The sequence below is a fragment of the Labrus bergylta genome, chromosome 15, assembly GCF_963930695.1.
Source record: "Labrus bergylta chromosome 15, fLabBer1.1, whole genome shotgun sequence".
NCBI classification, from domain to species: Eukaryota; Metazoa; Chordata; class Actinopteri; order Labriformes; family Labridae; genus Labrus; species Labrus bergylta.
Window position 1 is genome coordinate 22,961,272 of NC_089209.1, and position 25,000 is coordinate 22,986,271.

At 40.5% G+C, this 25,000-nt stretch overlaps 3 protein-coding genes across 3 annotated transcripts; all 3 read right to left on the reverse strand.

Moving 5' to 3' along the window:
* Positions 1-604: 604 nt before the first annotated feature.
* Positions 605-12,643, reverse strand: LOC109982341 (zinc finger protein 84-like). The gene is made up of 2 exons (XM_020631514.3): positions 12,330-12,643; positions 605-5,487 (listed from the first exon to the last, which is right to left on the reverse strand). Exons 1-2 carry the CDS (start codon positions 12,481-12,483, stop codon positions 2,639-2,641), a joined length of 3,003 nt encoding a protein of 1,000 aa, XP_020487170.1. The 5' UTR covers positions 12,484-12,643; the 3' UTR covers positions 605-2,638.
* A 1,099-nt stretch (positions 12,644-13,742) lies between these two features.
* On the reverse strand, positions 13,743-20,176 carry LOC109982342 (zinc finger protein ZFP2). The gene is made up of 2 exons (XM_020631515.3): positions 19,864-20,176; positions 13,743-16,817 (listed from the first exon to the last, which is right to left on the reverse strand). Exons 1-2 carry the CDS (start codon positions 20,015-20,017, stop codon positions 15,172-15,174), a joined length of 1,800 nt encoding a protein of 599 aa, XP_020487171.1. The 5' UTR covers positions 20,018-20,176; the 3' UTR covers positions 13,743-15,171.
* A 997-nt stretch (positions 20,177-21,173) lies between these two features.
* si:dkey-63b1.1 (B2 bradykinin receptor) lies at positions 21,174-23,525 on the reverse strand. Its single transcript, XM_020631517.3, has 2 exons — positions 23,280-23,525; positions 21,174-22,722 (listed from the first exon to the last, which is right to left on the reverse strand). Exon 2 carries the CDS (start codon positions 22,714-22,716, stop codon positions 21,622-21,624), a length of 1,095 nt encoding a protein of 364 aa, XP_020487173.1. The 5' UTR covers positions 22,717-22,722; positions 23,280-23,525; the 3' UTR covers positions 21,174-21,621.
* Positions 23,526-25,000: the final 1,475 nt, after the last annotated feature.

Below are 25,000 nucleotides of genomic sequence, written 5' to 3' on the forward strand. Positions count from 1 at the left end.
TTGTGGGTGAAAAAACACCACCATACTCCAATGAAGATTTTGAAGTCAGCGTCTGTTTACTCAAACAGAATCTCACACAACACAGAGCTGTGGGAGAGGAGCTCCCAGAGAAAAGAAGTTTCAGTGTTTAAGCACAGTACAGATAACATACAGTATGTCACGTTACTTAGCAACAGAGAAGTTATCTCTTCTCCAAGAGGCCCAGTTGTACCAGCTTCCCAACAATCCTCAAGGACACCTGCTTACTCCCACTGATCTTTTTAAGACCTCTAATAGAACAAACACTTAATCATTGTATGAGCATAGCACTCAATTAAACACTCAGTATTTTTCCATCACCTGTCAAAGGAGAATTTCTGTCACTGTTGGGAGAGACAATAAGGTCTATCTATCTATATATCTAACTTTGATATTGAAAAAAGTAATTAAGATTCAATTGACTTTGTTTAAAAAGGAGACCCCTCCGCAGCGACCAAGGCAGAATGCTGATAAAATGATTCACCCAGGGAGAGGAAGGATTTATCCTGTGTGGAACCAGAAGCTGACAAAAAAGTTTCCTAAGATCAACAATCAAAGGGAGAAGAAAAAAAGAGATTATGTGGAGTTCTCAGGAACTATTTTTATTCAATAATTAGTTTTACAGACAGATTATACAAGTACAATGTTTATTATCAATGTTTCAATCTCGCCTTACATCCTCGGTCCTCTTGGTCTCACTCTAAGTTGCCTGAGTTACTGTGAGTTATTATGTTGCCGTTATTCTGATGATGTTTGGGGTTCTGGTGTTGGTCCGGTTTTTCTTGTTGGTTGAGTGTCTCGAGGGTTCCTTTGTTGTTGTTGTGTTTTGTTGTTGTTTGGGTTCTTATGCTTTGTTCATGTCAAAGCACTTAGTATACCCTTGTTTTGTGCTATACAAATAAAGTTAGTATTATTAATATTATGTGTTCACATGCTATAAAAACTGACTATAACTTTATCTTTACTGAGCTCACACATTGAAACACTTAGCCTAAACTTTTTTATTAAAGTTTCCCATGGAGAGACAATTCTCCACAGCTGAGATTTACAGACTGTATTAAATGTACCAGGACTTACAGTAACTATCTAGTCCACTAGAAAGATTGAGACTCACAGCTGCGATCCAGTCTAGCCCAGGGGTCTCATTTAGAACCGTTGAGTACCTGCAGAATGTAACCTATATTGATGCCTTTTACACATTTTATTTCACTAAATATCAGACTTCACTGACAGATCCACGTCATAATATAATCATTCAAACCGGACGTTGTTTTATACGCGCGCATGTAGTGAGCCGTTTTCAATAAGTTCAAGTATGTTAACTTCAATATGACAAGATATAAAAGTAAACAAATAAATACATAAAAGTCCGCCACATACACGTTTCATCAGCGCTGTCTTGCCTTCCTCATCCTGGACGGACCTCAGGGGACCGGACTTTAATGTAATCACTGATGTAGAAATCAGAATTAAACTAGTACAAAAACGATAGCGCCGCCGCCACCAGTTTTCATTAATATCTTTGAATATCGTGCATTTATCATCAAGTGTGGTTTTTAGTTTTAATAAAGAGCTGCAAGACGCATATAGCGCACAGAGAGTGGCTTCACACATTTCACCTTCTCGTTACTCAGCACATCTTCATCACATGGACATTAAGTCGGAGCATCTCTGACAGGATCATTAGGTCTATCCTCATAATTAGTCACAGAGCAGACGGAGTTTCCCACGAAAAAATGTGGCCAAGAACTAGAAGTTTTTGTTCGTTGATCAAACTTTTGATTAATAATATTATGAGTGAGGGAGACTGCTGACTGACATGACCTCTGACAATTTATGAAGAAATCAGTGTGGGTCTCGTTAATATAAATATTGCAGATCGGGCATAATGATGAACGGTGGATGTTTTGGCGCTGTAGGAGGACAGCGTGAACGCAGCAGCGACGTGGTGTCATTCTCAGATTTTTCTTAAGATTGTGATCCTCCTGCTGCAGCAAACAACCTATAAATGCTTTCTAACCTTCACTTCATTCACAAGCTCCTCCATTTCTGGCTCAGAAAATTGATTTTCTTTGTCTAAACCTCCGGGTTTCAACGTTGATGTTCAAAATGAGTGAAAAGCTCTTGTTGTGTCTCATGCAGTGATATTTATTTCTCTAAGCAATAAAGACTTTCAATGAAAGTGTTACAGTATGTTCAGCGCCCGCCTACAGTTTCTTCTGTTTACTGTCATTACTATAATGTCCATGTGTGTGTGATTACATTTCAAAACATATTGATGAGTATTTCTTAATGTCCAAACACAGGCAGATCAGACTCACGTGCATCAGTCCTCCTGATGTAAAAGTTGTCTTGCTTGCCTTCTTAGGTAAGAAGAACAGAGTTATACTGCCTGTAAATGTATGAGCTGAAAGCCCTGTTGTTAGCAAAGAGAGAAAGATGCTGTAGATACTCTAAGTCTCTGCTGTTGCAAACCTTGTCTGGTAAAGTCCATTGTCAATTGTAATGTTTTTTGATGACCACACTAACCACAAATGTCCTCAGACTTCTCACAATCCCTGAAAAGGACTTCATCATTTCTAAGAGTTTGAACATCACCTTCCAATCATCATCACTGTCTTCAGTCTATTTCAAAAGAGTCTTCAGTCTTGACCTCAATCTCTTGTTGTAAATGTGTCTCTGTATCTGAGTTACCACAGTCAGAGAGGCTGACGGGTTTCTCTCCAGTGTGAATTAACATATGCTTAGTCAGACTTACTTTATCGTTGAATCTTGTGCCACACCAAGAGCAGCTGAAGTGTTCCTCCTCTCTGTGACATGCCATGTGAATTTTTAGACTAAACTTTCGGTTAAAACCTTTACTGCAAACAGAGCAGCTAAAGGGTTTCTCTCCTGAGTGGACAAACATATGTGCAGATAAACTATCTTTTCGGGAAAATCTTTCAGTGCAAAGAGAGCAGCTGAAGGGTTTCTCTCCGGTGTGGATGAACATGTGTGTCGTCACATGCTGTTTGTGATAAAATCTTTTGTTGCAAACTGAGCAGCTGAATGGTCTATCCCCTGTGTGAATTCTAAGGTGTCTGGTAAGATTATTTTTCTGTTTAAATGCTTTACCACACACAGAGCAGCAATGTGATTTCTTATCACTCTCTGGTTCCTTATCTAAGTTTTCCACAGGGAATAAACCTGACAGATGTTCTGTGCTCTCCGTCCAATACTCGTCTCTGTCTTGAGTCTCAGGTTCATAAGAGTCTTCAATCTTGACCTGAATCACTGTTTGTAAATGTTTCTCTGGAACTGTGCTCCCGGCTGGTTCTGCTATTCCACAGTCCTCTCCATCAGCTCCTGTTTCTTCCCTTTCTATCCCCTCAGTTTGGTCTGAACGAAGCTGTGAAACCTGACCTCCAATACATTTGTGTCTTTTTAACTGTTTGGGCCAAGAGAATCTTTCGTCACAAACAGAGCAGCCAAAGGGTTTCTCTCCTCTGTGATGTGCCATGTGAATCTTTTGACTAGTTTTATGTTTAAATCTCTTACCACACTCAGAGCAGCAGAAGGGTTTCTCGCCTGTGTGCTGTGCCATGTGAATTGTCAGATTAGACTTTCGCATAAATCCTTTACCGCATTCAGAGCAGCAGAAGGGTTTCTCTCCCGTGTGAACAAACATGTGTTGGGCCAGACTTACTTTAAGGCGAAAACTTTCACCACAATCAGAGCAGCTGAACGGTTTCTCCCCTGTGTGAACTAACATATGTCTGAGCAGGCTTTCTTTTTGGTTGAATCTTTTACTGCAAAAAGAGCAGCTGAAAGGTTTCTCTCCTGTGTGAAGTTGCATATGAGTGGTTAGATTTCCTTTTTGGTTAAATTTTCTACCACAATCAGAGCAACTGAAGGGTTTCTCTCCTCTGTGAATTCTCATGTGTCTAGTCAGATCACATCTTTTTCTGAATGTCTTAGTACACTCAGAACAGTCATGGGATTTCTGATCACTCCTTGATCTATGATCCTTTATGGTTTTTTCAGAGTTTAAACTTGATTGATGTTCCCTGGTTGCCTTCCAATTTTCGCCCCCAACACAATTGTGTTTTTTTAACTGAGAGGGCCAAAAGAATCTTTGGTCGCAAAAACTGCAGCTGATTGGTTTCACTCCTGTGTGACGTGCCATGTGAAGTTTCAGAGTTGACTTATGGTTAAATCTTCTACTGCAAACAGAGCAGCTGAAAGGTTTCTCTTTTGTGTGAACCAACATGTGTTCAGTCAGTTGCCATCTTCGGTGAAATTTTTTACTACAAACAGAGCAGCCCAATAGTTTCTGTTCTTTATGGATTATCATGTGTTGGGCAAGATCATGTATATTTTTTAATGTTTTCCCACAGTCAGCGCAGCTATTTGATTTCTTATCAATCTTGAGTCTCTTATTTGTAATGATTTTTACACCACCTATACCCAAGTTTTTTTCTCTAGTCTTCCAATCATCAACATCGTCTTCAGTCTCAGCTTCAGAAGAATCATCAGTCTTGACCTCAGTCTCTGGTTGTAAATGTCTCTCTGGATTATCTGAGTCCGGGGCTTGTTCTGATCTTCCACAGTCCTCTCCATCAGCTCCTGTTTCTTCATCTCTTTTCTCATCAGTTTTGTTTTGATGAAACACTGATGCCTGACTTCCAACACACTTGTGTCTTTTCAACTCATAGGGCCAACAGAATCCTCTTTCACAAACACTGCAGCTGTACAGTTTCTTCTCAGAGTGACGTGCCATGTGATGTGTCAAATTAGACTTTTGGTTAAATTTTTTACGACAAACAGAGCAGCTGAAGGGTTTCTCTCCTGTGTGTACAAACATGTGTTGGGTCAGATTCCATTTCTGATTAAACATTTTACCACAATCGGAGCAGCTGAATGGTTTCTCTCCCGTGTAAATTCCTGTGTGTCCGGTAAGACACTTTATATTTTTTAATGTTTTACCGTGCTCAGAGTAGCTATGTGATTTTTTATCAGTCTTTGGTCTCTTTTTCTTAATGGTTTCCATTGAGTTTAGACCTGACTGATGTTCTCTGGTCTCCTTCCAATCACAACTGTCATCAGTCTCAGGTTCAGAAGAGACTTCAGTCTCGACCTCAGTCTCTGGGGGTAAATGTCTTTCTGCATCCGAGTACATATCTGGTTCTGCTCCTCCACAGTCCTCTCCATCAGCTCCTGTTTCCATCTGTTCAGTTTGTCTCTGGTGAAGCTGTGAGGACTGAGGTTTCTCTTCATCATCTTCACTCTTAACAATGACAAGGTTAAAGGGGAAATCAGTGGTATCAACCTCCTCCAGTCTTTGAAGCTGCTCTTCCTCTTGACTGCTCCACAGTTCCTCCTGTTCCTCTTTAATTTGTGGGGGCTTAGTGTCCTCCTGGTCCAGACTGGGGTTCCACTCTGGCTGCTCAGGGGGAAGCTCTTCTTTACTAACCAATAGCTGCTGGGCATCTGCAGGAAACAGTAAACAAAAATCAAACAGATGTTAAATCCGCCACTCAATGTTTAGGTGTACTTTAATGAAAATCTCAAAAATGGGTTGAATGCCAATATGAATCTCATGTCTGCCAATTAATCTTTGTATAGTGATAACAATAATTACATTTCCTTCCATACTTCCACCAGCTAAAGAAGGATCAACATTTTTTTTCAATTACATGGAAGAAATTAACCATTGATCAACATTTAGCAGTTTTGCAGAGGAGTGGAGGAGGTGTCATTATTCCTTGGGAGGCACCTTATGTTAAAATCAAGGTTGATACAAATATTCAAAGTAACAATTTAGCCAATAGATTATTCAGATAACACGGTTTACTTGATAATTATTTTTGTCTGTGTTTTAAATGAGCCTTGATTCTCCAATTGAAAAGTCACCGGAACCCGCCAAACAGATACACATCAGCTCCTCACATCAGTGCATGGAGCATTATTTGTAAGGCATATGTCTGTGAACAGGACAAGTACTGACAAGCAATGTACCTCACACAATTAATCCTCACTACAATTAAAAATCGGTACAGATGTACGGTCCGGCTGGCAACACGACGGCAGCGTAGAGCGACAAGTGCCTGGCATTATTAATTAAAAGTTGCCCAAATTTACTCAAAGTACCTCGAAGACGAGCTAAATCAAAAGTTGATTTAACGGGGGATAGGTAAATGCCTGTAACGGGAAAATAGAGTTTTGTTCTAAGTATAGAGCATGACGGTCAGGTGCCACAAGCTAATAATGCTAACGTGGAGGACAACATGCAGCAGGAGCAAACTGGAAGAGCTAACTTAAACCTAATCTTGAAAGAAGTGAGAGAATTCAGAAAGGACTCAAGTCAGCAACTAAACGTGTGCTGTAGGAGCTGGTAAAGCTTCAGGAAAAAAACAGGAGCCAAACTGACTGATTTGGAGGGGCGCATGCTGTGTGACAATATCAGAATATATGGAATGAGTGGAAGAAGGAGCAATTTCAATGGTATCTTTCGTGGAAGATTAGCTAATAAAAGGCTTAGAGTTCCCAGCTTCCACAGTGTTAAATGTGAAAAGAGCGCACCGGGCTCTTGGCCCCCAAACCCCCCGCCTGAACCCCGTCAAGATCCCTCGTGGTCAAACTGTCACTATGACATAAATATAGCCTAAAAAGATGTAATATATCTCCTTTTCTCTTCATCAAAGATGAGGTACGTGTTTTAAGTTATATTATAAAACCCACTCCCCATGTATGTTACCAAGATTATTAGAATATAATATCAAAGGAATAGGAAAGGTTGCATAGGGGTTGGGACACTTTTAGTTGGACATAATGGACAAATGTTCTGGAACTACACATCAGCTTAAAAGCTGAAGAGGACCCTCTTTCATTGTCAGGAGGAAGAGACTTTCCCTCTAGACTCTCACTACAAGGCCACAATAGAGGCCTTCATGTTGGAAGTCAAAGTTCCCTGTTTCTACATTGTTCTTATTTTTGTTATTGTAGCTACATATTGTTATTGTTATTATTGTTATTTGGTTTTGATCTGTTATGCTACTGTTCCATGTGGCACATGGGGTGATACATTTGTATGGAGGTTATAAACATACTTGAGCATATATTCAATGAAATGAAAGTATCAAGTCAATTAAAAGAATCACTTATAATGTAAATGTTCTGGGAAATCCAATGAAGAGGAGCAAAGTAATGACTGAGTTAAAAAGGGAAGGTGTAGACGTAGCTCTCCTCCAGGAGACTCATTTAACAAACCTGGAACATGAGAAACGTAACAGATGGAGATATGACCTGTATTCTTCCTCCTGCTGTAAAGCCTCTCAGAGAGGCGTAGCTACATGGATTTCTAACAATCTCAACTTTCAATGTACTTTTCAGGAGAAGGATACTGACAGTAGATTTGTACTGATCAGGGGATACCTGCAGGGGGCTCCAGTTACTTTATGAATGTCTATGCTCCTCCAGGATCTGTATGGAAATTCTTTAAACAAATATTACATTTTTTTTTTATTTACTTATTTCAGATTTATTGACTTAGTACTTAATGCTGAAAAAAAACGAACACTTTTTGGAGGTTAAACACAGGGGGGTTAAATCAAATGAGATATATAAGGGATGATATTACAAGTTATCTTGAAGAAAATGATAATGGGGAAGTGTCCCCTCTGATACTTTTGGACGCATGCAAAGTTGTGCTGAGAGGGAAGATTATAGGTTACTGTTCCAATCTGAAAAAGAAAAGAAAAGAAAACGTGGTTCACCTTCAAAGAATTTAAAAATGTGGAGATTACACGTGAAAACTCATGAAACCTCATAATTTAAATAGAAATTGACAAGAGAAATAAAGAGTTACATGAAATCTACTCAAAAAGAAAACTGATCTTTTTGAAACAAAGACACCATGAGGACAATCAATGAAACTACTTGCTAACAAATTAACAAAAAACAAGTGGAAAATACAGTTTAGAAAATAAAGAATCCCAAAACAAACTCAATTCACTGCAAATTAAAAGACATACATCAGTCATTTGAAAGTTTCTGCAAAAATCTATATGCACAGCCAAAAATAGATGAAACAAAAATCAAGGCCTTCTTTGATTAACTTTATGATTCTAATTTTGTCCTTTTTTTTTTTTCCCACAATAATGAATGCATTCATTGAATACTTTTATAAACATGTGGCCTGGACAGTTGTTTCTGCACCATTTCAAAGTTTATTTTTTACAAGTAGCCTGTATGTTAAGCTGGCATATCATTTAGTATGAGGTTATTTTCTTTTGTTGATGCTCTTGTAAGAATGAGACACAATATGAAAATGAAAAACCAACATATGATGATCCAGAATGTAATTAAATTAAATTTCTGTGACACATGGCCATACATTGATCTTATTGTTATAGTTTTTCTAGGTTGATGTTTTTTGTTTTGAGAGGGGTCAGGACAGTTTGACGACTATCGCACTTAGCTGAGAGAGAGAGAGAGAGAGAGAGAGAGAGAGAGAGAGAGAGAGAGAGAGAGAGAGAGAGAGAGAGAGAATGATCCTTATTGTTAATGTTTTTTAGGATATTTGTGTATTGTATATATACAATATATTTGACTGTGTTAATTGATGCTTTGGCAACATGGATTGCTGATGAGTCATGCGAATAATAATAATCATTTGAATTGAATTGAATTGCCAGAGAGAGAGAGAGAGAGAAAGAGAGAGAGAGTGAGAGAGAGTGAGAGAGAGAGTGAGAGAGCGAGACAAGAGAGAGAGAGTGTGAGAGAGAGAGAGAGAGAGAGAGAGAGAGAGAGAGAGATAGAGAGACAGACAAGAGAGAGAGAGAGAGAGAGAGAGAGAGAGAGTGAGAGTGAGAGAGATAGAGAGACAGACAAGAGAGAGAGAGAGAGAGAGAGAGAGAGAGAGAGAGAGAGAGAAGCTTTATATTTTTCCTAACTGAACCTCCGGGTGCTACGTGAATAACATCAATCCTCCTTTGTCCTGTATCACAACACGTGAGCCTACTGTGGGGAGATTGCAAATCAGCAAAACCAAGAGAGAGCATAATCACATAGGCAGCAAGCAACTGCACAAAAGGACAAACCGCATTTGGAGTAGCCTAGAATAACATAAACGAGAAAACGAAAATACGAAATAAATGAAAATGTTCTTGGATTTAAATTAATGTTTTGTTCACGATAAAACACTCACTGTTAAGGAACTGTTTGTTACAAAACAAATCTTTGAAACTGCAACAGGTCACATGACCATCTCTCATTCTCACTCAAATCAAACCCCTTATTTCCTGTATTTTCCTTTATTTGTATGCCCTAATTTATATGGTGGCAGTGTCTATATGTGAAGTAAAACAAACAAAATATTAACTGAATTCTCTGCATTTAATTTTCAAATTCTAGAAAGTTTCAAACAGTCATTATTTAAAAGCTTTATCTCTTGAATCTATCTCATTAATGAATCAAAGGATAGAAATAGAGAAGTTTACTGCTTCACTCTGTTCAGCTGAATTCTCCCACAAACCTGAAGAAATGATCACTAACAGACTCTCACCTGTCTGCCTCTGTCTCTCTCTGCCTCAGTGAACGCTATTTACGGTTGCAACAAGTTTTTTTTTTTCATCATATCCGTTAATTATCTATATTAATCTGTAATATTTCCTGCAAAGTCATAGGCTAGTCCCTTTGTTTTGTGTCGCTGTGCGCGGGGCATGTAACGGCTCACGTGTGTGAGTCTGATCGGCATGAAATCGGCCATACTCATTAGGACCAGCCTGTCACCGCTCATGGCCGATCTATCGGTGCGCTGAGCATTATCGTTACATCCAAAGTATCGGCCAATACTGATGTCCAGCTGATACATCGGAGCGTCTCTGATTATTCTGCAATCAACCGTCCAAATATTCAACATGTTAGGAACCTGAAAATATCCAGCAGAGGGCGCACAGAGTCCAAGTCTGTAAGACAGAGTTCACTGTATTAATGTCACCAGAGTTGACTTCTTTCAAAAATGTAAACACAAGAACAGATCAGCATCTGTCAGACGTGTGTTTAAATGTGGTAACTGCGATTGCTTGTATCCATTGGAAACGCTGCAAAACAGCAAACAACATTTTTTTTTTTGTTAACTTTTCTGGTTGCATTTACCGGACAGGAACTTTTGAGCACCAGACTGTCCTCTGGTGAAACTTTATCTTCTGCTTTAATTTAAGTTTTTACAGAGATTTTTCTTTGGAGGGCTGAACGCTCTGTATGTGGAGGAAGCGAGCAGCAGCACTGTCTGATTGTAGACTGTACTGCTGTCCATCCACAAGGCCAATGTCCTCTCTTTGGTGAACAAGATGGACAAACTGCTTCTCCTCAAAAGGAATAATGTGGACTTCTGCAGATTCACTGCCCTGTGTTTAACTGGAAACCTGGCTCAGTAACTACTAAATACCTGACAGATCACCACACCTACTGGGCTCCTAGCTTTACTAAGGGGGCTGCACAAAGGAGCTTTGAGGGAAGACGAGGGGATCTGGAGCCTCCTTCTACGTGTATGAAGGTTAGTGTACAGGTGTCACAGTGCTGAAGAAGTCATGCAGTCCTAAATTAGAGACTCTCTTCAGAAACTGTAAACCTTTCCACTCACTGCAGGAGATTTTCCTCACTTGGTGGGTGTTTACATCCAACCTCAGGCATGTAGGCCTGTTATGTTACTTTCACACTTGCACAACACTTTCACGCCTGAAAACTTCCCAGGGTGAATGTGCGAACGCAAACAGCTGAATATTTCACTCCAAACTTTACCTCGACTTTTTCCTATCAGCCTCTTAGCAGATTTTCCGTGTGAACTCAGGGTGAGGCTGATGTGAGAACGCAGGAGAAAATATCAAGGGAAATTCACCGTGAGTGGGAAGGGCTGGTGATGTCTAATACATATAACAAACACACAAACCAGGGCGTCCACAAGAGCCGACTGTCAGCCGAACAGCCGACTACTTAACAGCAGGCTCCTTTATTACAGTGTTGATTCTGATAAAAAAAAAAATTGTAGACTCACAAGTTCACACCCTCTTTCCCCACTTCTTAAAAAGCCCTCGCCTCCGCTACAATCATGATGAACATGAGCGAGTCCTGCCCGTGTGTCACCCCCTCCCCTCAGTGTGAGAGTGGGACACCGGAGCGCTCAGCAGGAGATGTCAGTGTTCGATAAATATAAGCAATACAATTGAGGAGAAGAAGAAAAAGAAGTGCATTTTACTCCACAAAGATTTTTATCTTTCAGTGTCTCACGACTTGATTGAGAATCTATTTTCGATTCTGAATGATTCTGCATCCATGGATTCAAAGTCTATTTTTGAATTAGTACATACTTCAGGATCTACTCCAGTCATCTGTGAGACGAGCTGAATTTCATGTTGCTCCATTTTGCATTCTACTGAGTTACAGAGCTAGCCTTAGCACCTAGCATCTAGCAGGGAGTTTCTGATTAGCCAAAAAAGAAAGAAAGATGTTTGGAAGATATGAATCTATTTAAAATCTCAGAAGATAAAAATCTGGATTTTTACATCAATCGATTCTTCTTCCCACCTCTAGTCATCATTGTTACATTTTACGGGCTGCTTTAGAAACAAGCCCTCTCTTTCTCTCTGTGCGACCCGGTGCAGAGCAACAAGTCTTGGTAACTTATTAATGTATAACACCCTGATGTAAAAAGGTTTAATACATCTGAAGAGTGTACAGAAAAATGCACGATATTCAACTGTGTATCTACTCAAAATAAAATTGTTTTACATCAGAAAACCTTCTTTGCAATATAAGCATTGAAATCATCTCGTTGTTGTGATGAAATCTCATCTATTTGGTGTTTGGTTGTTCTGTACGATTTGTGACTGAGGTTTGAGTCTTTGATTAAGCAATCAGAAATCACTCATGAGTGTTTTTGTTTCATATGAAACTGCTCAGATTTAAAATGACCATGTGAAGAAGAAAAACCAGATTAAATCACACAGCAACATGAGCGTCCTGCAGGAAGTAACACTGGTGGTTTTTTGTGAATAATTACTTACAATTCTTAACAAGCAGATTAAAACACATTTCATGGGAAAGGTTTATTAAGATTCTGATTAAAATAATTTCAATCATCTGATCCCAAATCTGTATCAAAGTTGTTGTTTTAGCACTGACTTTCCTAATGTGAAGCTCCATCTGATTGTCGTAGCAGCAGCAGCTAGCTTGTGGCTAACACTGAGCTGCGTCTGTGAAGGTTAACTAAAGGCTCGGCTTTCTGAAACATGAACAGGAAACACGTTTCCATCAGTAGAAAGAACACCTACCTATTCTCTGCAGCTTGATTTCAGGTGTTGACATCACATCCAGCAGTTGTCTTTGTCGGTGGATCTCCTCTTCGTATCCACATGTTGATGTTTGTCCTGACAGGTCTCTCAGCCGCCGTCCTGATGAATCTGTAACATCCTGAAACCCGGACATCTTAGTCACATCCAGGTGTCCAAGAAGGAAAACTCCACGAAACACTCTTCACCAGACGTCGTTTCTAACATTACCCCGATCACCTGCACATTTAGCACAGCCACACAAGCTAACGCTGGCAGAGCCGAGGGAGGCCTTCTTCTTCTTCCTTCTGTTTTGTGGCGGATCGCAAACAACGTAAATGTGCATACCGCCACCTACTGAACAAGAGTGTGTAGCACCATGTCATTTACATAAACTTTTAAATTTTGCCTGCCAACCTTGTGACATCTTTTTTTTTTTTTGATAGAGATGGCATCCACACAAATCGTCAAGGCAGATGCACATGACAAATGAACCCTGCTGCACACCTGGACACAGTACAGGATCCAGACCGGAACTCTCTCTCTTTACCACTGGCATCGTCCAGAAGGCTCTCTAGCTCCATCTGTTGGTGTTTGAAGCCACGTCTACTAAAACTAGACAGGATTTAGATTCTCAGCTGAGCCCTAATCATCACTCTCTGCTCCAGTATTTAACATCCCTACTTACCACCAGTGTCCGGAAGCACCGTCAACTCCTCCCCAGTACAAGTTTTTGTAACCATGATAATCTAGTTCTAATTAAACCAAAGCCATTTCCTTCTGCTAGTGTGCCCTCCTGCGACTTTGGGCAAGTTTTATTTAACCCACAGACTTTTTAAGTCATGAACCAGCCTAGGTTTTATGCATTTAAATATTAGGAGTCTTTGCACTCAGTTTACATTAGACCACCTGAAAACTCTTGTATCACAAACTGACCCAGATATCCTTGTGCTGTCAGAAACTTGGCTTAAACAGAGAACCCATGATCCTGAAGTTGCAATAAATAATTACAACTTGTACAGAAAAGACAGCGTAGGAGGAGGGGGTGGCCTGGCTATATATGTAAAGGACTTTATATCTGCTACTGTTTTAAATACTGTTTCTATACCTCACTCATTTGAATGTATTGCTCTGAAAATCCAAATGTTTTGTAAAAATTCATTGACTGTGCTAGGTGTATAGACCACCATCAGCTAACCCTAGTGCAGTCAATCAAAACAGAAATGTTTTCTCCGTTCAGTACTTCTAAAACTCTGCTTTTGGGTGATTTTAATTTAAATTAGTCTGAACTAAATGTTTTTCTTTTCCTATATTAAAAAAGACAAATACATAGGAACAGATGACATTGCCATCAGACAGTGTGGGAATGCTTCACTTCCTGATATGCAGCACACAAATACACAAGCCAGGCCAGTAAATAATCAACATACATTTTATTTGATTTCATGATCACTTGACTTTTAATTGTGGTTGACTGAGTAAAGACACATTTTAGAATTAAATGTAAACCAACAGTTTACAGTTTTCTTGAACGAGTTTTAACTGATCCATTCAGTAATAGTGTTATCATTATTTGAGTTAATAGCTGCAAGTATAATTCTGACAACCTTAGAGCAGACAGAGCCTTGTGCCCCTGCTTAATTCTGCTTAGAACATACAAAGAATCTAAGGGCGCACTCACGCTAGGCAGTCCAGACTGTGCCACAGCACGCTTCAACCCTGAAGTCCAGTTCCTTTGACTAGAGTGAGTGCTACAATCCGTGCTCACTCAACAGTACACTTTCTTGGCCCTGGCAGTTCATTCACGAGCACAACAAGCACGGGTACACAACATGGACAGCCTTCTATTATCGAGAAATCCCGGAGTGTGCTGGCTGTATCTGAAGAAAACTCAAAATAAGCCAAAAAGTCAGTAAAGTATTTTACTTTGCCTGGTGTTAGTGTGCCCTAAGTTACTTAGTATTTAAAGTTTCACAACAAATATACCTTTAGTAACCTAAATAATCTGTGGTGGTCTTATAGAACTTCTTAAACATATCAAGAGACCTCTATGATAAAAGTTTCTGAAAACATGAGTGGACCCAACCATGAACGAATGTCTGTGAAAGTTCATAGAACCTGTTTCAGATTTCGTTACCAATCATGTATCGGGCATCAGGAAAGAAAAATATTAACGGAGTACCTCTATTTTGAAGTAGTGTAAATGACACAAACACCGCCCCTTGTGTAAATATCATACCGACAGTATTGCTATTTAGGGCAGCTGACTGTTTTCAGACCAATGTAACACTAAGATCACTAACAGCAACTTCATAATTTGCCAGAGTTTAAACCTCACTGATGCTCTCTGGTCTCCTTAAAATCATCGTCACCATGTGAAGTCTAATGTGAGTCCCGTCCGGTCTGGTCTTGTTTTATATTGTCAAAGCAGCTGTGTGATTTCTGATCTGTCTTCAGTATCTTTTCAATATTTTTTCAGAGTTTAAACCTGATTGGTGTACCCTGTTCTCCTTCCAATCATGTTCACCTTCTTCAGTCTCAGCTTCAGAAGAGTCTTTTCTCCTCATTCGAGTTACAGGCTGGTTCGATTCCTCCACAGTCCTCTCCACCAGCTCCTGCTTCTGCCTCTCTTTTCTCTTCAAATTTGGTTTTGATGAAGACCTAAAGCCTGCACAGTTGTGTCCATTTGATTGAGAAGACCAAGCAAACATTTGGTCACAAACAGCCCGGAGGAAGAGTTCCTCCACTCTGTAACGTGCCATGTGTGTGATGCACTGCAGGAGCAACCAATCAGTTTCTCTGCAGTGCACACTAACATGTGTCACAAGATCAGATGTCCTTTTTCTCAAATCTTTTTTACACACTTAGAGCAGCTCAAGGCTTTCTCTCCTGTAATCGTTTGAGCAGGTAGATGTCCTTTATGGTTAAATCTTTTTCCACAGTCTGAGCAGCGGACACGTTTCTCCCCTCTGTGTATTGCCATGTGATGTATCAGATTACACCTTTGAGAAAATATTTTTTTACACATAGAGCAACTGAAAGGTTTCTCTTCTGCGTGGATACTCATGTGTTCGGTCAGGTGCCCCGTTTGGTTAAATCTTTTGCTGCAAACAGAGCAGCTAAAGGGTTTCTCTCCTGTGTGAATTCTAATGTGTCTGGTCAGATCCCATTTCCTTTTGAATGTTTTGTCACACTTAGAGCAACAATGTAATTTCTTGTCAATAGTTTGTTTCTTTTTCTTTTTGTTCGAGTTTAAACTTAACTGACGTTCTCTTGCCTCTTTCAAATCACAAGTATCATTTTCAGTTTTGCCTTCAGTCCCTGGTTGTAAATGTCTCTCGGGACCTGAGTTCCTGGCAGGTTCTGCTCCTCCACAGTCCTCTCCATCAGTTCCTGTTTCTGCCTCTCCATTCTCCTCAGCTTCGTTTTGATGAAGCTCTGAAGACTGACCTGCCCCACACTTGTGTCTTTTTAACTGACAAGGCCAAAAGAATCTTTGGTCACAAACACTGCAGCCATAGGGTCTCTCTCCTCTGTGATGTGCCATGTGGAGATTAAAGCCAGACTTTTGGCTAAATCGTTTACTGCAAAAAGAGCAGCTGAAGGGTTTATCTGATGTGTGAACAAACATGTGTGTGGCCAGACTTCCTTTTCGGTTAAATTTTTTACCACAGTCAGAGCAGCTGAAGGGTCTCTCTCCGGTGTGAATTCTCATGTGATTGGTAAGATTTCCCTTTATATTAAATCTTTGACTACAAACAGAGCAGCTGAATGGTTTCTCTCCTGTGTGAAGTCTTCTGTGTGTTGTCAAGAACTGTTTGGTTTTAAATGTTTTGCTGCACTCAGAGCAGCTAAAGCGTCTCTCCCCCGTGTGAATTAAGATGTGTGTGGTTAGACTTCCTTGCTGGGTAAATCTTTTACTACAAAATAAGCAGCTGAAGGGTCTCTCTCCTGTGTGAGTCCTAATATGTCTGGTCAGTTCCTGCCTTGTTTTGAATGTTTTATGACACTCAGAGCAGCTATGTGATTTCTTATCAATATCCAGTCTCTTAATGTTAAAGTTCTCTACAGTTTTTAAACCTGATTGATTTTCTGTTGTCTCCTCCCAATCATCACTATCTTCAGTCTCAGCTTCAGACGAGTCTTTAATCTTGACCTCAGTCTCTGGTTGTGTATGGCTCTCTGGATCTGACTGGCTGGCTGGTTCTGCTCCTCCCCAGTCTCCTCCATCAGCTCTTGTTTCCATCAGTTCAGAGGACTGAGGTTTCATTTCATCATCTTCACTCTTCACAAAGACAGCAGTGAAGGGGAACTCGCTGGCATACGCCCCCTTGAGTCCTTGAAGCTGCTCCCCCTCCTCACTGCTCCACAGTTCCTCTTGTTCCTCCTCTTTAATTTGTGGGGGTTTAGTGTCCTCCTGGTCCAGACTGGGGCCCCATTTCTGCTGCTTAGGGGGAAGCTCTTCTTTACTCACCAACAGCTGCTGGGTATCTGCAGGAAACAGTAAAAAGGAAAATCAAACTGATGTCTAAATCAACCATTAAATGTTTAAGCAAATCTGAAAACTTGAGGAACATTTAAGAAAGACAAAAACTTTGTCTCCATAGATGAACCACAAATCAACAGTAAATCTCCTTGTATAGAATTGGAGTCACCATTTTCCACATTTTACCACATGGTATGTTTTTATATATCTTTGACTTTTCTGGGGAAGTGGCTTACGCCAGTTTGAGGCCCTGTTTTGAGCTCACACATTTACAAATGAGACCCCAGCCGAGAGCTGAATTCTCGAAAGCGAAAGTTATACTGAATACTCTAGTTATCAAGTTGTAGTTCTTACACATAGCATGCAACTGTGCACTCTGCCCACCCACCATCAGCGACAAAATAGATGGGGACATTACTGGACACGTCGTCTGCTGTTCTCCGCAGGCTTCATTTGGTATTTGTATTACATCAGCCACTGCAAGTTTGTGAAGGTCAGGTCAGACAAACAGAATGGAGTAGTGTGCCTTATCAGGAAATGGGATGTGAGGCCCCATCGCCTAAACAACATTGCCATTGACCAACCTTTTTCAGGCGAAGGGAGAATACAGCTTACCCCCTTTGGTTTTTTTCCCTGAGAGTGATTGATGCGTTCCCATTGGAGGTGGATGCTTTCACTCACCAATTTTGCCTCGCATTCTTCCCCCAAGTTCATGGTGGCTCTACTTCAGAGGGTAAGAGCACCATGACTTTCAACCATTGTTTTGCAGTTAGAGCCAGTCGATTCTCTGACATGGCCCAGGTGTCTTTGACTCAATCATGGACTGATCCCTGACCTGCTGTTGACGCTGACACAAGCAGGGGGCGCCATTTAGTCATGCCAGATCTTGGCAGAGCCTCATGGTCTGGCAGTTTAAGGGGCGTGACTGACCGACCTGGGTTGATGCCAGTAGTGGTCTCTGGACCCTGGGACCTTTACTGCGACATCCAAGCCTGGCCATTATGGTCTGCAGTACCTTTAGGCCGGGAGCTACCTGCTGATTGAGCATTTTCTTACTGGTGTCCATAGGGCAATTGGCAACCTGTCATTGGCTACATGGCTGCTCAGGGAGACCTGTAGGCGTTGGTTGGCCTTACGGGTTCCCCTTTGAAACCCTTCTAACAGGCAGATTTAGATCAAGACATCTGCAGAGGGCTGGGGACCTCTGGGACTTGTCTGCGCATCCTTCTGTTTCCTCTGTCAATGAGGATGGGGATGAAGGGTCTTTTAACCTTATATGTCCTTTGATACAAGGTCATGGCTTCTTCATTTCGGTTGAGGGTGATTACTCCCTCCACCTCATAGCTGTTACATGGACCAAACCACAGACTTGAGAAAGACCACCTGTCGATATTATTTAGCACAGGCAACAGGGTCCCATTGTTTTCTCAGTCCAGTTACACAGGATCTGTGATGCCATTTGCAGAAGTGATCAAGCTATGGTTTACACCCTTCCCTTGGGTCTCATGGCACATGTAATCAGGGGTTTTGGCTTCAACTGCCATTTTCAGGCGTCAGTCGGTTGGGGAGGTCTGTGCTGCAGCATCTTGGGGTGCTTCTCATGTCTCTTATCTTTTGTTTCCTCACTCCTCGCTTGAACTGAAAGTTGTTCAGTGCCGCCATGTTGAAGGACGTTTCAAGTCTCTTACATGAGCACAGAAAAGCGAGGAAACAACTCTGAGGAGCCATGATCGAGGAAACATGAGTGCCTCCTTCCTAAAAAGACTTTGGACTGACAGACAGGCGACATTATGGAATATCACTCATTTTTTGGACCCTTCGGTGGGTTTGGCTTCAATGAAACTTATCAACATTAGTGGAGTTTAATAACCGAGCCTAATACATTTATTTTTAGTGTTCCTGAAGCATCATAAAGTCTCAGTGTTTATAAAATACAGAGTTCATTATCAGATTATCAGTAAAAACAAATAATGAATAAACTATTTAATATGAATGCATTTTGCCAGAAGAAATGATCTGTATGTTTCTAACAGACGGCAGGTTGTTCCTCATGTGCAGGTGTTTGTTGTCAGGTAACATACAGAGCATTATGGATCACAAATCAAATTACAGATTTTCATCATGGTTTGGATCATTTTTATAATATAACTTTTCCACTCCTCTCTTAGATATGACTCAAACTTAAGGTCAGTCACTTCTTAAGCCATCAGAGCAAGAGGAGACACAGTGTCAGCCACAGTTTGATGAAGAGGAAAAAAGAGGGAGGTGGAAGATGTAGGCTCAGAATCGTGATGATCATATCAAATCACTGTCACAAACGGAAAAACAAACATTTTGCAGTAAAATCCAAAAGTGTCATGTGCATGGCATTGGATTAAGATATGAAATGAATGTTTAGTTGAGGTCCATTTCATCTGAGATTACACCTGAAAATGCAGCAGCAGACCAGCCAGTCCATCAGGGAGACAGTGGAGCTCGAGGTCCAGTTGAACAGAGGTCTACCTCCAATCTCTGCATCAGCTAACCCTGCTCTCATGTGATGACAGGAAAGGGACACTACTGCCCCTGCTTTCAGCTCTTCAGGCATCCTCCACTCCATCTCATAGGCTGTTCTCTAATGCTGGAGACATAATCGGTCCTTGCTTTTCTTTTGTCACAAGAATTACTGATTTGGTACAGGAGATAGATTAACAGCTACAGAGAAGATACCTGTGTTGTTCAGTGTGCAGAGACTCACAATAAAATGTGTGTTGTTGACACAGAGGAAATCCACCTGAATCAATAAGGGACTCGATAAAGATTTTGAACGATAAGCAGAATCAATAATGGCATTGGAATCGATAATAGTTACCGTCCAGTAACTATTATTCCATCAAATCTGTTCTTCATTGTTAATGTGAAACTCCATCAGATATATTAAGTAAACTCAATGTCTTAGCAGCAGCTAGCTTGTGGCTAACACTGAGCTGTGTGCGTCTGTGTTAGCTAAAGGCTCGGCTTTCTGAAACATGAACAGGAAACACGTTTCCATCAGTGGAAAGAAAACCTAACCTGTTCTCTGCAGCTTGATTTCAGGTGTTAAAATCACATCCAGCAGTTTTCTTTGTCGGTGGATCTCCTCTTCGTATCCACATGTTGATGTTTGTCCTGACAGGTCTCTCAGCCGCCGTCCTGATGAATCTGTAACATCCTGAAACCCGGACATCTTAGTCACATCCAAGAGACTTTTGAGAGAGAGAACTCAACTAAACGCTGACCATTTTTCTAACACTATTCTACCCCACTGTTAGCACAGCTACACATGATAACGTCCTGTAGCCTACTCTTCTTCTTCTTCTACTAATATAATTCCGGCAGCCTGTACACTGAGAAGTGGAATGCTTCCCTCTGTAGGTTAAGTTTGTGGTATATCTCATAATTTTAGGCACAGGTCTATGGAGGACGAGACCTGACAAAAGTATAAATAAATAAATAAATAAATAAATAAATAAATAAATAAATAAATGAATAAATGTAAAAATAAATACTGGAATAAATAAAATAATGAATAAATAAATAATTAAACACGTGAATAAATAAATAAAAACTGGTAAATAAATGGGACATAAATAATTAAATGTCTTAAATTGATTTCTACATTCATTTATTTCCACATTTATTTATTTCTACATTATTTATTTCCACATTTATTTATTTCTACATTTATTTATTTCCATATTTATTTATTTCTACATTTATTTATTTCCACATTTACTCATTTCTACATTTATTTATTTCTACATTTCTGTGTCCGTATGCTAATGAGGTAGGAGGGACTAAGGTCAGTCTCATTCAGGATTGGTCAACTGAGCGATCCAGTCAGATCTATTCCTAGCGAGACTTCCTGTTCACATTAAGCAGACTAGCATGGCTTCAACTGGGCGACGGCTGGCAGACCTGCCATCATATGTTCATATTTTGTGCGCTTAGGTTATTGTCTTGCGTACAGATAATTATATTGTGCACACAAGATAAAAATGTATGAAGCGTTGTACAGCTGATGATTACTTTAACATCTGTAAGGGTTTCTGAAGTTAATACCCAGTAGGTAGAGCTCTCTTAAATCAGGATGTATCTCAAGTAAATCAACCATTGCTCTGACCCATTCCAAATCCTCTTGGTCCTGATCCTATATTTCACAGCTCAGCAATCAAACAGACTGATTGAAGGGTAGTGAGTGAGTGAAACAATAGTCTTACTCTTTACTCCCTGTGCATGTCAGAGTTGGTTCACATCAAAGAAGTCCGCATTACCGCATAATCATCTAATATTCATATCAAAAACCTTTTTTTTCTTTTTTTTTTTACAATGAAGCCTGGACATTGAACCTTCACAGACTTTAATGGCATAGACAGATCTTTATTGTCATTGCTATAAAAAACAACAAAAAATGGTTCAGCAGTTCAGCACATACAGACAGACAGTAAAAATGATAATGTAAAGACAAACATTAAAATCACTTGCGCTGGGCCGCTGCATCTGACTGTGCAGCTATCTTTTTGTGTATGACATCAAGTGTGCAGTGTGTGTGCAACATCGGGACATTTAAAAAAACAATAACATCTTTACCTCGGATTGACAGTAAGCTTTTACTTTTAATATCATGTTCATCAAATCTTGAATTTCACAGTCGGATGTTGTCTTTTGCATTTTGGTTTCTGGAGGCTTTAGAGTTTATCACTGCAGGAAGAAAATATTCTAGACCTCTCATTAAATAATCACAGTTTAAAGTTTGAATCACAGTTTCCACAGAGTCCCCACAGTTCTATGTCAAGATAAAGTTTGTCTCAGCACAGATTTGTCGAGTGTTTCGATACTGATTCGCTGTTTTTCATTCAGCCTGTTCACTGAGGCGAAGCTCCCAGTCAGATAGGTGGATTCTTTTGACCAGGGATTCAAAGTTTTTCCAAACACCTCTCCTGCTCGTCTCCTGAATTGCTTCCCGACGATTACAAACAGGAAGGGGTTAATAGCACTGTTGCTGTACGCAAGGTACGTGGACAGCTGTATGCCAATGTCCAGGATGTGACCCCAGAGACATCCAGGGGTCAACTGGAAGTAATCGATCGTGTCAAGAAATCGCATCACCTGGTGAGGCGTCCAGCAGAAGAGGAAGACGACCCACACGGCCAGCACCAGGTCTGTGGCCTTCCTCTCCGCCCTGACCCCGGGGAGTACTCCTGCTCCGCGGTCGCTCAGGGCTGCCACAATGTGACGAGTGCAGTAAGTCACCACCAGTACGGGTATGAGGAAGCCCAGCAGGTTCCTGGTGATGTTGTGGTGCAGCCTCCATGCAGGGTGGGGGTAGTCCAGAATGCAGGCGTTCACATTTGCATCTTCTACAAACGCCACTGTGCGAAAGAGCATTGTGGGGAAAGTCAAGAGGAAGCCCAGACTCCAGATCCCCACACAGAGACGCTTGGCCCAGGAGACTCTCCTCAGACGGCTGCAGCTCATTGGCTTCACCAGAGCCAAGTATCGGTCCACGCAGACCAACACGAGGAACAGAACGCTGCAAATGTAGTTCATGGAGATCACCACGTTGACAAGCTTACAGAGGACCTCGCCAAACTCCCACTGGTAGCCACGAGCGATGGTGACAGCCCAGAAGGGGAGGCAGGACATCATGACCAGGTCAGCTGCCGCAAGGTTCCCCAAGTACACGTCGGCCACGCTGCAGGGTTTCCTTTGCAGGCAGAACACGCAGAGAACCAGGCCATTGCCCACAAACCCCACCACGCTGATCAGAGCCATGTAGGTAGGCTGTAGGGAGGACAGCCACAGCCAGGCCGCCGTGTAGTTACTGCAGGGGTCCAGCTCAGGGTCCACGCTTGGGACCAGCCAGTCGGATGCATTCAACATCATGAGAAACTGTGGATGACATAAGGGTCTCATGTTACCAGAGTTTAAACTTCGATACAATATTAGTAAAAAATCAAACAATTTGCTTGTTTTTTATTTTAAAAAGTTGCAGGGAAACTCCTGCATACTGTCTGAAATGCACTGATATTGTTTGCAATGATTCAGTAATGGAACATTGGTAACATCCTTTGGCTGCTCAGGACTTGTCTGACTCTGGTGAGTTAAAGCTCCTGTGAGGAGTTTATAGCTGGTGATGAAACATAATTAACATAATACTCTTCATGAGCTACAAAAGCAAATGAGACCATCGGCGACAAAACTTTATTTTAATTTCAGAATAGTGATTTTTATGGCCTGAAACCTCAGCCGTGGGGTAGGTGTCGAATGAAGTGATCAACAGCACGCTGAAGACACAGACCTTTATACATTTTTCCCAGCAAACGATCTCACTGAGTGATGCATCTGCATCATGCAATCAGTACCCGATATTGTGAATCATGTTGAAATAAGAAAATGACTCATTATTCAGGAGAAACTGAATATTTTCAATCTTTCAACGCTCTCACCTTTTCAGTGCTGCTCTGCTCTTTGATTCCAGATGTTCTTCATGTTCGCTCCCAGCAGATAACCGTCATGGTGATGTCTCCGCAGCTGCAGTGAGCACCGGGGGAGAGCGCTCACTTTTATACGTGTAGACCCAGAGATCATCACTATGTCGTCACTCATACCTTCCATCTGATTCCTCCCACATATACTGAGCACGCTCGAAAAAATGGTATTCACTGTCCAGCAGTGTAACTCTTCGTCCCTGAGTCAGCGACTGAACAGATCTCTGGATGTCGATTCTGACACAACTATGCTAAAATCTAAACTAAAGAATGGTGGGGTTTATTGTTAGCTGCCAGATGTTTGAAACAGAGCAGCATTTAAATGGATTATGTCCAGGAAAACATTTCCTGGCAGAGAAACAGGTTCAAAGATATCTAACAAGAAGACACATGTGCTGATGGAAAAAAAAGGGAATTCCTGGTATGAATTTACTTAATTTTCCTCCTCTGAATCACTGATTTCCACACTTGATGATTGATGATGACTGAATCACTGCAAAAACAAAAATCTTGGTCAAAACATCTCATTAAACTTTATATAAACCACATTCATCTGACTTCTTCAGATAAACATCTTATTACAAGATATAAGCAAAAAAAGAACAGTTACAACAAATATTTTTTTTATAAAAGAGAACAGAAAGGACAAGCTGGGGGCTGTTTTCTGACCTCAGACAGCAGTGGACACCATAGAAGGCCTCAGTTTAGCTGAAAAAAAACCCCACTGAAAGTGTGAGCAGACATGCTCTGAAATAAACTGTCTCACTAAGTATGCTCACAGAATAACACTTGAAGCTAAGAACCGCAGCAGAAAAATAAAACAAAGACTCGGACTGTCATGGTCAGAGCCAGGAAGTCCATATTCAGACATTCTTGTTTTTTCTCAGTAAGTTCAGATATTTACAGTTCAGTTCCACGTCTGTAAGAAGAGGAACCTGTTGTATGTATCAGGTCTGCAGCAGGAATATTACACCACCCACCTTTTAACCTCTTACAAATCTTTGAGATATTCAGTTGTTTATGGGCATTGTGTGGCTAAACATTAGAAACATCCTACAATTAAGGAAACGCGTTTTGCAGCTGCTGTTTTCTTCTGAATGATATTTGATAAATAAAGGTAATTTAAAACATCTTAAATGTACAATAACTGTTTGATACAAATCATTTCTTTTGTGAGGGGCAATATCTTAAAATGTTTGGAAAAACAAATAAAAGTGTGCCATATAAGTACATAATAAACCTCTGATTCTAGTGTAGAGAATGTTTTTTGTTTTATGTCAATATCAGAATCAGGTTTATGGCCAAGAAGGTTTGTACCAAAGAACAGTGTCCTTTAGTGTTCAATGTGTAATGTAAGCACACAGTGATATGGTGTGTTATGTGAAGTCATATTTAATGGATTTAAGTCCAATAATTGTCACGAACGATGAACTGGCTTCGTTTTTCTCAGCTTTTAATATTTGTTTTAAAAAAAGGTTTTGGTACTTAATGCAAACTACCTTCAAACATTATTTTAAAACCGTTTACATAACAATTACAACATTATCCTGATTAAACAAAAATAAGGAGCAATACTATTACTGTATGAAGGTTTAAAGAATATGATCTTCACTTTTACAAACAAAGTGATATTCAGGGGACATGGAAAAATAATCTACAGCAGAAACGGACTCTTTTTA

Bases quoted from the DNA above. Each gene is read 5' to 3' on its own strand.
- LOC109982341 (XM_020631514.3), bottom strand. From the start codon at position 12,483: ATGTCCGGGTTTCAGGATGTTACAGATTCATCAGGACGGCGGCTGAGA. The intron at 5,488-12,329 runs GTAGGTGTTCTT...TGTTTCCTGCAG, and splicing joins AATCAAGCTGCAGAGAATAG to ATGCCCAGCAGCTATTGGTT.
- LOC109982342 (XM_020631515.3), bottom strand. From the start codon at position 20,017: ATGTCCGGGTTTCAGGATGTTACAGATTCATCAGGACGGCGGCTGAGA. The intron at 16,818-19,863 runs GTTAGGTTTTCT...TGTTTCCTGCAG, and splicing joins AATCAAGCTGCAGAGAACAG to ATACCCAGCAGCTGTTGGTG.
- si:dkey-63b1.1 (XM_020631517.3), bottom strand. From the start codon at position 22,716: ATGATGTTGAATGCATCCGACTGGCTGGTCCCAAGCGTGGACCCTGAG.